Source organism: Hypanus sabinus, chromosome 21, assembly GCF_030144855.1.
Source record: "Hypanus sabinus isolate sHypSab1 chromosome 21, sHypSab1.hap1, whole genome shotgun sequence".
Lineage (NCBI taxonomy): Eukaryota > Metazoa > Chordata > Chondrichthyes > Myliobatiformes > Dasyatidae > Hypanus > Hypanus sabinus.
The window spans coordinates 58,697,235-58,713,006 of NC_082726.1; the positions used below are offsets into that span (position 1 = coordinate 58,697,235).

The 15,772-nt window shown below is 44.2% G+C and overlaps 1 protein-coding gene across 8 annotated transcripts in view; it reads left to right on the forward strand.

Annotated features, from left to right (window-relative positions):
* Nucleotides 1-15,772, forward strand: part of pstpip1a (proline-serine-threonine phosphatase interacting protein 1a) — a 120,306-nt gene that overhangs the window by 25,877 nt on the left and 78,657 nt on the right. For 5 of the 8 annotated variants that reach the window (XM_059946650.1, XM_059946653.1, XM_059946649.1 and 2 more), the window contains exons 2-3: nt 12,669-12,769; nt 14,749-14,823. In XM_059946650.1, the coding sequence (XP_059802633.1) occupies nt 12,669-12,769; nt 14,749-14,823 (176 nt within the window). Of the gene's footprint in view, nt 1-12,668; nt 12,770-14,748; nt 14,824-15,772 lie in introns of those variants that run through there. The other 3 variants (XR_009507290.1, XR_009507291.1, XM_059946648.1) reach the window with 1 other exon arrangement.

Genomic DNA, 15,772 nt, shown 5'->3' on the forward strand with positions numbered 1-15,772 from the left:
GTCATATTTATGATGAAATTGAGAAAATTCTGCAGGGTTAACAAACTGTATGTACTCTGTTAATAAATTTTACTTTGAATTTTGAGGTTGTGCTGTGGCTTTTGCTCACATTTGCTTGCAGACTTACTGCTCACCGAGACTGCCTTGAAAAATAGCCTTGGTTATGAATACGAACATGAACCAGTGTGGATAACTTCATTCCATCTCAACACTGAAATGATTCCACAACCCAAAGACTCACTTTCAAGCGTATTCTATAGCTTGTATTGGGGGTTACTGGGCAGCATAGCTTGAAGGGCCTATTCTGAGCTGTATCTCAATGAGTAAATTACCCACCCATGCATCCACACTGGTTGTAACACATACAAAATGCTGGTGGAATGCAGCAGGCCAGGCAGCATCTACAGGAAGAAGCACAGTTGACGTTTCAGGCCGAGACCCTTCGTCAGAACTAACTGAAAGGAAAGTTTCAGTTTTAGGAGATTTGAAAGTGGGAGGGGGAGGGGAAAATGCAAAATGATAGGAGAAGACCAGAGGGGGTAGGGTGAAGCTGAGAGCCGGAAAGGTGATTGGCAAAAGGGATACAGAGCTGGACAAAGGAAAGGATCATGGGACAGGAGGCCTAGGGAGAAAGAAAGGGAGAGGGAAGCACCAGAGGGAGATGGAGAACAGGCAGAGTGATAGGCAAAAAAAGAGAAAAAAAAGGAGCAGGGAAAAAACTAAATATATCAGGTATGGGTTAAGAAGGGGAGGAGAGGCATTAATGGAAGTTATTCTTTGTTTGTGTGTAGTTTTTCACTGATTCCATTGCATTTCCTTGTTCTGTGAATGGTTGCAAAATGAATGAATTTCAAGGTAACATATGGTATATATGAACCTTGACAATAGTGAAGTTTGAACTTCAACTATGACTCACAGTGACACATTGCAAAAGCCACAATTCCAAGGAAAAGAGAGAAATGAATATATTTTATTTTTATCTAGACTCAGACCCACTTCAGGATCAGAACAATTTTATACAACTGTAAATTCTAACTTATTAGAAATATTGTACTCTTGGATATCCCCCGCCTCTGTTGAATGTCAAGATTTCTCTGTTTCTGTCGTTGCAAAGAATTTAAGCTTGGGATTTGTTTGCTAATGACGCTCTCTGAACCTGAAGTTCTCCCCACTGGTTTAGTGGTCAAGGCAGAGGGTGATAGGTGTTACTGAATCACAGACTGCAGAAAGGCCACATGCTCTACCTCCATCCTGAGTTACCCAATTGTTCTACCACTGAACAACAGCCAACTTACCACATTCCCAATCAGAAGGCAACATGTACAAGTCAGAGAGAAAAGGCTGGTAATGGGGAAAGGTAAGACAGGCCATACTTAGATACATTGGGGTTAGACAAGTGAGAGGGGCATTAGATTTTGTGGGTCTAAATGGATGGATGTCGAAAGAATCCTCCTCCTTGTGGGAAAGTCCAAAAGAAGAGGTTGTTATTTACCTACACTCCAAGGCCACTTTATTAGGTACCTCTTGTAGCCCATCCGCTTCAAGGTTCAGCATGTTGTTCATTCAGGGATGCTCTTCTGCACGCTACTGTTGTAATGTGAGGTTATTTGAGTTACTGTCATCTGTAATACTGTCAATTTGAACCAATCTGCCCATTCTCCTGTGATCTCTCTCATTAACAAGGTGTTTCACCCACAGAATTGCCGCTCACTGGATGCTTTTTGCTTTTTGCACCATTCTCTGTAAACACTAGAGACCGTTGTGTGTGAGAATCTCAGAAAATCAGCAATTTCTGAGATACTCAAACTACCCTGCTTGACACCAACAATCATTCCACTGTCAAAGTCACCTACGTCATAGTTCTTCTGCATTCTGATGTTTGGTCTGAACAATTGAACCTCTTGACCATGTCTTCATGCTTTTATGCATTGAGTTACTGCCACATGATTGGCTGATTAGTTATTTGCATTAACAAGTTGGTGTACAGGTGTACCTAATAAAGTGCAACTTGATCGCTCTGGATATGAAGCAGTTGCCCACCTTGAGCTCCATGGAGCAGCAGCTCAGAAAGAAGACGCTTGTATAGGTTCCATTTGGTCATCTTTTCTCAAAGGACAGTGGAAAGAGAGAGACGTACACAAAATGCTGGAGGAGTGCAGCAGGTCAGACAGCATGTATGGGGAGAGGGGTGGGGAGAATAAACAGTTGATGTTTTTGTGCAATGTCCCATTCTGGCTCCCCTCTTCTCCTCACCTGCCTCTTTCTCCCATGATCCACTATCCTTTCCTATCAGATCCCTTCACTTTTTCCACCTATTGCCTTCCAGATTCATACTTCATCTCCCCCCTTCCCCACCCATCCACCTGCCCCCAATCTACTTTCACCTGCCATCTGCCATCCTTCTCTCCCTTGCTTTCACCTTCCCTTTCCATTCCTGATGAAGGATGTCATCCAGAAATGTTGACTGTTAATCCCTCTCCTTAGATAATGCCCAACCTGGTGATTTCCTCCAGCATTTCCTGTGTGTTGCTCAAGATACCCAGTATCTGCAAAATGTCTTGTGTATTCTTAAGGCAGAGGGAGACGGATGCTTGATGGGCAGAAGGGTTACTTGGGATTGGTGGGAGTAGAGATATGATTGCAGTCAGACCAGGTACAATGTGAATGAATGGTGAAGCAGTCTCAAGGAGCCAAATGGCTTTCTCCTGTTCCTAATTCCTCTTTTCTATTTGGTGAAGACAGCCTTGATACCGCCATCTCAAAGACTACTGGGGTTAGAGAGTGGATGCTGGACTTGCACACGGTAACTCTAAACATTGAATGCACCAAGTATTTGTGCAACATTTAATCCAGTTGAGGTCTAACACTATCCAAAGTGTACCTTCTCACTCCCTTCCACTTCGCCTTCTGAGGTGGAAAATTAATCCTTAATAGCTTTATTTCTTTGGCCTTATTGGTGTAAGTGTGTCTGGGGTCAGTAAAGTCCTTTTTGATGGTTGATGCAGTAGAATTGTTAATGGTTCATTTATGAATTAAGCATGAGTCTGATTTAAAACTGTGTTAAATACACTAAGTAGTGTCTTCATTCAAGAGGTGAATCAGCTTTAATTTTATTGATATATGTTGTGATATTTATTGTTTTGTAGCAGTACAGTGCATTGCATAAAAAGCTATAAATTACAATAAGAAATATGTATAGAAGTGTATATTTAGTCATGCAAAAATAGTGAGGAAGTCTTCATGGGTTGGTTCATTGTCCATTAAGAAGTCTGATGGCAGAGGGAAAAGAAGATGTTCCTGAATTGCTGAGCATGTGTCTTCAGGCTCCTGTACCTCCCCCCACCCACCCCCAGATGGTAGCAATAAGAAGAGAGCATGTCCTGGGTGGCTGCCCGTTAACAATGGATGCCATGTTGTTGAGGCATCGCCTTTTGAAGATGTCTTTGAAGCTGGTCAGGCTAGTGCCTGTGGTGGAGATGGCTGAGCTTACAATCTTCTGCAGCTTTTCTTTCCCGATCCTGTGGCCCCTTCAAAGTCCTATTCACTTTGAAATTCACTCCATAAAGACAGAATGTTGAAACTACCTAGCAGGACTGGCAGCAGCCGTGGAGGGAGCTAATTATTCAGATTGATGAGCAGAGGTAGGAAAAAGTAGAAATAAAACATGGTTTAAGATGCAGAATATTTTCATAAATGCGCTACCTCAGAAGTGACACTGTTGGCAATTATATCATTCTCAGTCAGTTGCCACTGACTGTTTGGAAGATGACTAAACCTGTCATAGTGACAGAAGAATCTCAGGTCCCTCATCTGAAATATGACTTCCCTGTTTTTCCTTCCTCCACCTACTAATAATTTTCAGAATAGATATCTGAAGTGGAACTGAACTGCCTGGAACGAGGAAGGTGACAGATTCAATTGCTGTCACGTGACCTCTCTCATGTTGGTGATATCTAGTTCCAGTCAGCACGGTAGCATAGCAACTAACATAATGCTTTACAGTGCCAGTGATTGCAACTGCCACTGTCTGCGACGAGATTGTGTGTTCCCCAAGTGAGCACGTGGGTTTCCTCCGAGAGCTCCAATTTCCTCCCACATTCCAAAGACCTATAGGTTAGGGTTAGAAAGTTGTGGGCATGCTAGGTTGGTGCAGGAAATGTGCTGACAATTGAGGGCTGTCCAGTGCAATCTTCACAGATTTGACGCAAACAATGTCTTTCAGTGTTTCGATTTACATGTGACAAATAAAGCTAATCTTCAGAGATTAAATAGCAACTGGAAAATACAAGGGCCAGCCTGGCACAACACCTTTACCTTTGTTCAAAATAAAACTTATTATCAGAGAGTACATGCATGACACCACGTACAACCCTGAGATTCTTTGACCTGCAGGTACACTCAGCAAATCTATAGAATAGTAACTGTACACAGGATCAATGGACAATGAGCTGTGCAAATGCAAATATAAATAAATGGCAGTAGATAATAGGTGTGAAATAACATGAAATGAAAGAGCATGAGCACAAAATAATAAGATAAGGAGTCCCTAATGTGAGACCATTGGTTGTGGGAGCACCAAAGATAAAATAAATGTTGTTATCTCCATTTTTTCCAAGAGCCTGATAGTTGAAGGGTAGTAACTGTTCTTGATCCTGGTGTTACAAGTCCTGAGGCACTTGTACCTTCTACCTGTACCTGATGGCAGCAGTGAGAAAAGAGCATGGCCTGTGTGGTGACGATTTTGATAATGGATGCTCCTTTTCTGCGGCAACGTTTCATGTAGATGTGCTCAATGGCTGGGAAGGCTTTACCCGTGATGTGCTGGGCCGAATCCACTAGCTTCTGTAGGATTTTCTGTTCCCATGCCAGGCCAAAATGCAGCCAATCAGCACACTTTCCACCACATGTCTATAGAAGTTTGCCAAAGTTTCTGATGAGATGCCAAACCTCTGCAGACTCCTAAAGAAGTAGAGCACTTTTGTGCAACCCTCTCACTGGGGCTCATATACGATCTTGACTCAATAGCTAACTCTGCGAACAGCCATGAGACTCAGCGGCAAGGAGGCCACCTTTCATAAGCAATACACGTCTAAGCTCAGTGTGATTTGGGGTTCAATCAATCAGGAAAGTTAGGATGTTCCACTTAAGGAACATTGATTGCAGTGAAAGCTGTGTAAATTCTGCCCATGCATAATTACTGGTCTCCAGAAATGATAGCTCGTACACCAGCAACAAATTATAAAGGAAGTATATTTACCAATTTTTCATCAAACAGTTATCAGGGAAAGGAAAGAAAAATAAAAGGGCCCGTTACAGTTAAACCAGTCTAAATGTGCACATCAACTGCACTTGTTTCTGTAGTAACTGGGTCTATCGCTTTACTCACGGCGCTGAATTCCTGTCACCAACCACAGGTAGAGCTTGCCTTCTTGGAATCCTTCATGTCACAAAGCACTCCTTGTATTAGGGTCTCTCCTTGGGGTGGGATCCTCCAAGGTGCTCTTCTCTCTGCACCTCCCGCCAAAGACCCCAAACCAGACTACTGGCCTTCAGAAAGCTGATCCCGCCCAGCTCTCTCAAATCTTCCATAGTATCCCACTAGGCAGAAAGTTACAACACATGCCAAGACAATCCTAATAGGCTGATGTAACAGTCCCAAGTTGGCCAACATGGCTCCTTATTTTCAGGCAAAGCCAAGACATTCTTACTAGCAGGACCCGTTGCTTTTGCAGAAAACTACTAAAATAAAAACATCTCGCAGCATAGCAATAGAAATTTTAACCAGAGAATTATATTCTCCCCCCACCAAAAATAGTCATGTCCACATGACTTTGAAATTTATTAAGCTATTATTAATAATACACTATTCAGATGAATCTATTGATTTCAGGGTCCCTAGTCCATTTGTAACATGCCTCACTTATGGGATGGACGCAATACTTTGTTTCCCCAGTGCATCATATGCCAGCCTATCTTGGGGATTTCTTGACTCTCTGAGACCTTTTGATCTCATCTTCAACCACTCCTTGTGACCATTCCTGTCTCCTTAGGGAAGCTTCCTTCTGTTTATAATTAATACCTTCTGCTGGCTCAGGTCCCCCCGCCACAGGACTGAACTCCACTTCGTCCCCAGTTGTATTGGAGCCCATTTTCCCCTCACTGTCTATTATCATGTTTGACTGTCCACTGGCACTTCCCCCACCTCCATATATAAATCAAGGCTGGGATATTCAGACATCTCTTAATCAGTTTTTGGGGAGTTTGCCTATGGTAAAGCATTCCCCATTTCCTCATCCTCTGAGTCTGTACAATATTCAGGGGTTGGTTCCTCTTCGAGTCTTTCCACTGAAATCAAACTGTTGTCAGCTTATTGCCTTTCTACTCTCCTCTTTCTGTGCAGAGTTCGACCAGGTATAGGTTCTGTGTCAGGCTTTAAGCCAACATGTACTCCCTGCCCTAGAGCACTTGACTTGACTTGAAAAGGTGACTCCAATGGAGAGTTTTGACAGGACCATTTCTATCCTCTGACTTCACCCAGAAAACTGGCAAATTTGGCATCAGGCTCTCTGCTTCACAAGGCATAGACACCCAACAGTCAGTCAACTTATGCTTTCTTGGTAGTCCTAGATTTCTTATTAACACTCTGTCCCCAGGCATCAGTTGAGAGAACCTAATCTTTTGATCATATCTCCTCTTGTTTCCTTAGTTTTTCTTGGTAACAGAAGCTGCTGCTAGCTCTTAAGCTTTTTGCAGTTTTTTCCTCATGTTACGTGAGATACATCTTCTGTGGCAAGTCTTCACTGCCAGTTCCAAAACAGATCAACAAGTAATCTTGCTTCACATCCAAACATCAAATAGTATGGCGAGTATCCAGTAGGGTCATTCTGCGTACAGTTGTAGCAGTGTACCAAATGCCCAATATGCTGGCTCGATTTGTTCTTTTTATTGGTATCCAAGGTTCCAAGCATGTCTAGCAATGTCCAGTTAAACCTTCAGGCAGAGGATCACCCTGAGGGTGATATGGCATGATATGACTTCTCAGCTCCAAGCATGCTCAGTAATTCACGTATGAGCTGATTCTCAAAATCCCTTCCCTGATTACTGTGTATCGTTCTCAGGAGGCCATAATGAACAGAATAACACTTTAGCAACTGTGGATGCTCCTGATCCTTGTGGGGAAGGCTTGAGCATATCTGGTGTAGTGATCTGTGATGACCAAGATATTTGCAATGTTACTGGAATTGGGCTCCATGGAGAGGAAATCCATAAACACTCAATCAAGTGGTGTCGTACTTTGTAAATGAAATAATGGAGCAACTCTTGTAGGTGGCGTCTTTCCCGAATACATCTGATGCACAACTTACAGTACTCTTCGACCTCAGGCTTCACTCGGGGCCAATAGAACCGATCTCAGACCAATCAGTAGATCTTGTCAAACCCCAAATGACCTAAATCATCATGAAGTGACTTTAGTAGAATCCTCAGTACTTCTCAGGAAAAACTAACTGGGAACGCTGAGGTCTGTTTGGAGGAGATGTGACCCTGTGTAAAATTCCAGTTTGTCCCATTCCCTCATCGGTATGGGTATGGTAGGGTGTTTTGTCTTCTCAACTTGGGGATATTTACCCTTTGATTGCAGAAGGGTCTTCTTTCTGAGCTGCTGCCAATTCCACAGAGCTCAAGGTGGGCAACTGTTTAATATCCAGAGTGATCAAGTTGCAATAGGCTTGTGGAATGGCACGGCTAGAAGCTCCTAAATGATTCAGAGCCCTATCAAGCCATAGCTTGGCTCTGATTTCCCCTCTGTGGAAAACTGGCACATTGCTTTAGCACCAGTGGCAGGAATGCCCTCTCTGTCCAGTTCTGGCACCTCAAGTGAACATCGTGACAATGCAGCCGCATCAGCATTCGACTCACTTGCCAATATTTAAGGCTGAAGTCAAAAGCACACAGCGCCGCCAATGAGCGATGACCTGTGGCATCCAACTTTGCTGAGGTCCAGCTATAAGGTAGTGGATTGTCATCAATTCTCACCTTGAACTTGGCAGCATGTAGGCACTGAACTTATCCACCCCAGCCCATTTCAATGTCAGAAACTCCAATTTGTTTGCAGGGTAGTTTTGTTTGGATGGTGACTGATTCCATCTTACAAAAGCAACAGGTACCTTTACCTTGGTCCTGATATAGAACACCATCTAATTCCTCATGGCTATTATCTGAATCCAGTAAATAAGGCAACTGGGGGTTTGCAAAGGCCAGCACAACTGCTTTAGTCAGCAACTCTTTCAGCAGCTGAAATGCCTCTTCACACTTTGCATCCCATCTTTCCCCAAAAGGCTCCGAAAGGCTAAGATAAACCTTGCTGCCTTCTTTTGTTTCCTCCCTTTCTTCCCCAAGGGAGGGTATCCACACCGAAGTTGATTCAAGGGGTGCCCTACGCTGGAGTAGTCCTTCACAAATCTCCAATCCACACAGAATCCACGGAATGAGCATACAGCACTCATATTCTTGGGCTTTGGCCATGTGGTTACCACCCGTATCTTGGACAGATCCTTAGCCACTCCATCCTGAGAGACTGTGTCGGATATAGTTGACTACGTTTCAAAGGTACATTTAATGTCAGAGAAGTGTGTACAATATACATCCTGAAATGCTTTCTCTTTGCAACCATCCATGAAAACAGAGGAGTGTTCCCAAAGAATGAATGACAGTTGAACGTTAGAACCCCAAAGCCCACCCAGCTTCCCCCCCCCGCACATAAGTGGCAGCAAGCAATGATGCCCCCCTCCCCCAGCAGCAAAAAAAAAGCATCAGCACCCACCACCGAGCACTCAAGTGTGCAGCAAAGCAACAGCAAAGACACAGACTTGCAGTACCCCAAAACTATGTGTTCACCCAGTATTCAATCATAGCCGAGACCAGCTCAAAACTTAAATCAACAGCTGAAGGGCTCATTAGACCTTTCACATCAGACAACTCCTTTCTTTCACTCCGCAGAAACAAGAACAACTTATCTTTAAAATCTTCACTCTCAGCTACATACAACCTGTCTTCAAACTCTTCAATCTCAGCGACATTCCCCCTTTCTCTAAAAATATTGTCTGCCCATGGCCCCACCTCTCCAGGTGCCCCTATCTTATCAGGCAGTATAACTTCAGCCACATCACTGGTAGTCTGGACTAACAGGACTTCCTTACCAGCTGATTTGTCAAAAGACTTTTCCAGAATTCAACACTCTAAGTAGCAGTTTGTTGAGAATTCGAACATCCACCCTGCTCACAACACAAGCATTGCTGTGGGTATCATATTTGAATTGTACCAAACCTTAATCCCCACGGCATCCATAATAAAGTACCTTAATTACAGTGTACCTCACTTTCCACAAACACTGGCTTAAACAAACAAATAAACCGTTTAATCAATCCTTATACAGCATTCACAGAGCACCCGAATCCCAGGCGAGTCCCTGCAAAAGCAACCCTCTCACCGGGCTCATATGCAATCTTGGCTCATCAGCTGACTCTGCTAACAGCCACGAGACTCAGCGGTGAGAAGGCCACCTTTCATAAGCAATACACGTCTAGGCTCGGTGTGATCTGGGGTTCGACCAGTCAGGAAAGTTGGGATGTTCCAATTGATTGCGGTGAATGCTGTGTAAGCTCTGCCCATACATAATTATCGGTCTCCAGAAATGATAGCTCGTACACCAGCATAAAATTATAAAGGAAGTATATTTACCGATTTTTCCACTTTACTAAACAGCAAAGGAAAAGGAAAGAAAGATAAAAGGGCCCGTTACAGTTAAACCGGTCTAAATGTGCACATCAACTGCACTCGTCTCCACAGTAGCTGGGTCTATCGCTTTACTCACGGCGCTGAATTCCCGTCACCAACCACCGGGAGAGCTTGCCTTCTTGGAATCCTTCATGTCACAAAGCACTCCTTGCATTAGGGTCTCCCCTTTGGGTGAGATCCTCTAAGGGCCTTCCCTGGTGCTCTTCTCTCCGCACCTTCCGCCAAAAGACCCCAAACCAGACTACTATCCTTCAGAAAGCTGATCCTGCCCAGCTCTCTTGAATCTTCCATAGTATCCCACAGAGCAGAGAGTTACAACACAATACAATCTTGATTGGCTGACACAATATTCTGAAGTTGTACAACATGGCTCCTTATCTTTAACCGAAACCAAAACACTCTTACTAACAGGGTACACTGCTTTTGCAGAAAACAGCTAAAATAAAAATACCTCGCAGCATAGCAGTAGAAATCTTAACCAAGGCATTATATTTGCAATTATCTTTATGTGATGGATCCAGGACAAGTCCTGTGAGATAGTGACACCCTGGAATTTAAAGTCACTGACCCTCTCCACTTCTGATCCTCTGGTGAGGTCTGGCTCATGGCCCTATGGTTTCCCTCTCCTGAAGTCTACAATCATTTCCTTGGTCTTGCTGACATTGAGTGAGAGGTTGTTGTTACCACACCACTCAGCTTCCTATATGCTGTTTCATTCTCTGATACAGCCCACAACAGTAGCGTCATCAGCAAACTTGTATATGGTGTTGGAGCTTTACTTGGCCACACAGTCATGGGTGTAAAGCAAGTACAGCAGGAGGCTAAACACACTTCCTGTGGTGCTCCTGTGCTGATGGAGATTGTGAAGAGATTTTTTTGCCAATTTGAACTGACTGGTGTCTGCAAGTAAGGAAATCTAAGATCCAATTGCACAAGAGATTATTGAGACCCTGGTCTTGGAGTTTACAGATTAGTTTTAGTTTCCTGATGTATGCACCTTTGCTGTCCAGATGTTCCAGGGTTGTGTGTAGAGCCAATGAGATGGCATTTGCTGTGGACGTGTGGCTTTGGTTGGCAAATTGGAGTGGAACCAAATCGCCACTCAGACAGGAGCCAATATGCATCAACACCAGCCTCTCAATACACTTCATCACTGTGGAAGTAAGTGCCGCTGGGCGATAGTCGATGAGGCAGGTTATCACTCTCTTCTTGGGCACTGACGTGATTGAAGCCTGCTCGAAGCAGGTGGGTACCACACTGCCGGAGTGAGAGGTTGAAGATATCCGTGAACACACCAGCCAGTTGGTCAGCACAGGTCTTCAGTCCTCAGCCAGATACTCCGTCCAGACTAAATGCTTTCCTTGGATTCACTCTCTTGAAGGCAGCCTGCAAGTCATCCTCAGATGCTGAGACCAAAGGATCATCGGGAGACATTGGGGTGCGTGATGGTTCCCCCCCCCCCACCCCGTTCTAGTGGTTAAAGCGAGCATAGAAGGCATTTGAGCTTTGGGGATCTTAATGCATATTAGTTTGATATGGTCACATGTATTAAGGTACAGTGAAAAACTTTCTTTATATATGCTGTCCTTATGTCCTTACAGAACATTTAATGAGATCAGCACATTGAGGTAGTACAAGGGATAGCAATAACAGAATGCATACTGGAGTGCTACCATTACAGAAAAAGTTCAGTGTTGGCAAACAATTAAGTGCAAAGCAAAAAAAAAAATCATGACAAGTATGGGTGATGAGAAGCCTGATTCTGATACAAGTCTCTAGTGTGGACTGAGAGTGGGGAGGGGGCAGGGAGAAGGGGAATCATGGTTGGGAAAAGGGGAAGGGAGAGGGGAGAGAGCAGGAAGCACCAGAGAGGCATTCTGTAATGATCAATTAACCAATTGTTTGGAATCAAATGCCCATGTCTGGTGTCTCATGCCCCTGGGACTCCTTCTCTGCCACCTGTCGCACACCCAAAGGATGTCCCAACATCCTTTGCTCCCGCCAAATTTACCAATTAGCTCTGCGCTCCAGGTTGACAAATGCAGCACTTTTCAAAAGTCTTAGGCACCCTAGATATATGTATAAACGAAAGGCTTTTGCACAGTATTCTATGTAAAGCTTGTAATGTTGCATATTTGTTCTATGTTCCCTGTACTGAGATATGATGAAAAGTTGTCCTGATCTTACAAATCAATCTATTACGACGGTGCATTAAGGAATGCACATTAAGGTAAATCAAAAACAGAACACAGAACAAAGTGTAGCAGCTAGATTGTGGGGTCAAGAGTCCTTGTCATGTTAGGGAACCATTTAATAGTCTGTCAGCAGCAGGGCAGAAGATGCTCTTGAGCCTGGTGGGATGTGCTTTCAGGGTTTTGTATCTTCTGCCTAATGGAAGAGGGAAGAGTCTGGGGTGGTTAGGGCCTTTGATAATGCCGGAGGCAGCGGGAAGTGTAGGCAGACTCCAAGGGGGGGTGGCTGGTTTCCATGATGTGCTGAACCGTGTCCACAACTCTCTGCAGTTTCTTGAGGTCATGGGCAGAGCTATTGTCATACCAAGCTGCTATGCCCTGTGATCCAACAAATGGTTAGTTTTAAACTGTGCCTTCAATTTTGTATCTGTGTAGCAATACTTAATTTGAAGTTGGGTACTTCTGTGCTAGTTGGTATTGCACACTGTCCCGATTTAGTAACTTTGACCAGTCTGGGAGGAAAGGCAGAGCTGAGACCACTGAAATGGGGGGAAATGGGCTGAAAAACCAGCCAGATGAGCGTCTAGATTGCAAAACTGTGTGAGTACAGATTTGGGATGACGCTGAAGGGCGCCTGGAGAGGAAACGTTGTAAGTCCTTTGCCTTACATTTATTTCACAGTGCCCAGAGTTTACCAGTTATGTCGGGCATGAGGTTATACTGGAGCGGTTACGGGAAGGCCGAAGAATGTGCAAGGACATGGAGGAACTTCTGAAACTGAGGTGAGATTCAACTGAGTTTCCACTGAGGCAAATACTTTAATCACGCGAAAGCCACCCCCAAATAACTGCGGCTTTGAGCAAATGGAAGCTGCCACTGAGTTCCCCATAGGGCGGCAGAATAATAGTGTACTGCCATTACAGTGCCAAGGACGCGGGTTCAATTCCCACGACTGTCAGTAAGGAGCTTGTACGTTCTCCCTGTGACCGCTTGGGTTTCCTCCAGCTGCTCCAATTTCCTCCCACAGTCCAAAGAGAGCAAAGCTTCAGGAACACCAGCAGAAGCTCCAGAGACCCCATCCCTGGGAGAGGAAGGATCTTTGCCTTGAAGGTGTATAGATGGGCTACACGTGCCCAGGACAGAGCACTCTGGCGAGCTGCTGTTTGCGGCCTTTGCCCCTCCCCCCCGGTAGGGGTGACAGCCTTAAGCAGCAGCAGCTGGGAGTCAGGCAGCGTCAGTGTTTCGAGTTGAGACTCTCCTTATGGACTGGCTTTTCTGGAGCTTCACAGTTCTCTGTCTTTACAATAAAAACGGCAATTAAAGAAATTACAAAAAAAATTACGTTACTTTCATCTTTATTGAGAGATACAGCATGGTAAAATACTGTTGAGACCTAACCAGCCCATGCTGCTTAATTACACCCATGTGACCAATTAACCTACTGATGAACTTCTTTAGAGTCTGGGAGGAAACTGGAGCACCTGGAGGAAACGTATGTGATCACAGGGAAACCGTACAAACTCCTTGCAGAAAACGGTGCTGCCCAAATACATGATAGTGGTTTTCCCCCTCCCATGCCTTTAGGGAAAAAAATTCAACACCTCCCACCCCCTGCTCCCCTGTACTGTGATGGGAGGGGTGTGATGGGAAGAACAAAATTTCCTCAGCTAGTTCCTCCTCCAAATACTAACTTCACCCCATCATATCTTATGACTCCTCCATTCTGAATGAGTTGTAGTTTTCTCCCTTAAATATTGGGATCCGTTCCTCACCTATGGACTAAATTCCCTTTCCCTGGTCAACTTGCCACTGACAGTTTAACTTCGGGCTGAACTTTGGTGACCAGGTCCAGTTCCTCCTGTTGTGTACCACTGACTTTGCCCACTACCCTCCTCCCAGCCTCATCTCTGTCAGAGCTCACTCCAGGTGTGACTCCTCCTGTCCTGTTTGCCCCCATGTCGCTGGCTGTCCACATACTTAAACTTATTTAAAGACTATCCAGAACTAACTCATCCACTATCCTTGGTCACTGACTGACATGCCCTGTTTGGAACTGTCTACATTGATCTGTGTGGTTTTTTGCCCCTTCTCTGCAACATAAAGAACAACATCCCACGCACCATCAATCTTCAGGCCATGCTGCTCAGGGACTTGGACAAGTGCGACTGCATGTGGTATTGTAACCACATGTGCTGTGTGTGACTGTACATGTATTGTGCCATGCACATTGACCCCGGAGGAATAATGTTTTGTGTACTGTATGGAAGAATGACAATTAAAACTTGAACAAATAACAGATTGTCAATGAGTACTGAGTACTAGAAGAATAGAAGCTCAATGCAAGAAGGCGTCAGAGTCTGGCGACTTGTTGCAAGCTGCTCTACTATTACAAAATTAAACTCTTTTTCAAAGCACTGTGCACTGATTTGGGCTGTATTGAAGTTCAAAAGTCTAAAGTAAATTTATTATCAGAGTACAGATATGTCACCACATACCACCCTGAGATTCATTTTCTTACAATAGAAGAAAGAAATTCAGTAGAATCAATGAAAAACTACATATAAACAACTAACATGTAAAAGACAAATTGTGCAAATACAGTACAATAAATAAATAATATTGAGAATATGTGTTGTATCCTTGAAAGTGAGTCCACAGACTGCCTTGCCGACTTCACTGTATCTTGGTACATGTGACTATAATAAGCCAATATTATTGCTTGATGTGTGAGTGTGAAATACTTGTTGTCTACTTTGCACAGGGCAATAGCAGAAGAGAAGTACGGAAAGGAGCTAATGCACATCGCACGGAAGGCCGGGGGTCAAATGGAGCTGAAGTAAGAGAAACAAATATATTGGAGTTGGTTAATGCATCTAAACTGAGATTGGTGCCTTTCCAATAGCTTTAGTCTGACACCATATTTTAAAACTGGAGAGCTTTTTTTTAACCTTAGAAAGATGATCAGAAATTGAGGAACCACCTTGTTCTTCTGATGAAATTTGATAAACAGTGGGACGTCAGCTAAGGGACAAGCATTACGTGAATCCAGTGGTAGATGAATCATCTCTTTCAGAGAACATAGAACATTCCAGCTCAGTACAGGCCCCTCGGCCCTTTTAACCAACTCCAAGATCAATTTAACCCTTCCCTCCGACATGGCCCTCCGTTTTTTTTTGTCATCCATGTGCCAGTCTAAGAATCTGTTAAATGTCCCTAATGAATTTGCCTGTGCAACCTCCCTCAGTAGTGTGTTCCATGTGCTCACCACTCTCTATGTTTAAAAAAATCTTGCCTCTGACAGCCCCTGTACTTTCCTCCAATCATCTTAAAATGATGCCCTCTAGTATTAGCCATTTCCACCCACTCGACCTAGAGCTCTTGTCATATTATACATCTCATCCTCCTTTGCTCTAAAGAGAAAAGCCCTAGCTCACTCAACCTATCCTGATAAGACTTGCTCTCTAATCCTGGCAACATCCTGGTAAGTCTCCTCTTTCCACATCCTTCCTGTAATGAGGCAACCAGAACTCACCAGGGCTTCGTAGGGCTCTCGGCTCTTGAACTCAGTGCCCTGACTAATGTAAGCCAACGTACCATACACCTTCTTGACAACCCTATCAACTTGAGTGGCATCATTGAGGGATTTAAGGGCGAGGACCCTATGATCCCTCTGTTCCTCCACACTGTTAAAAATGCTGCCATTAGCCCTGCATTCTGCCTTCAAATTTGGCCTTACAAAGTGAATCACATTTTTTTGGGATGATTTCCATCTGCCTCTTGCCAGC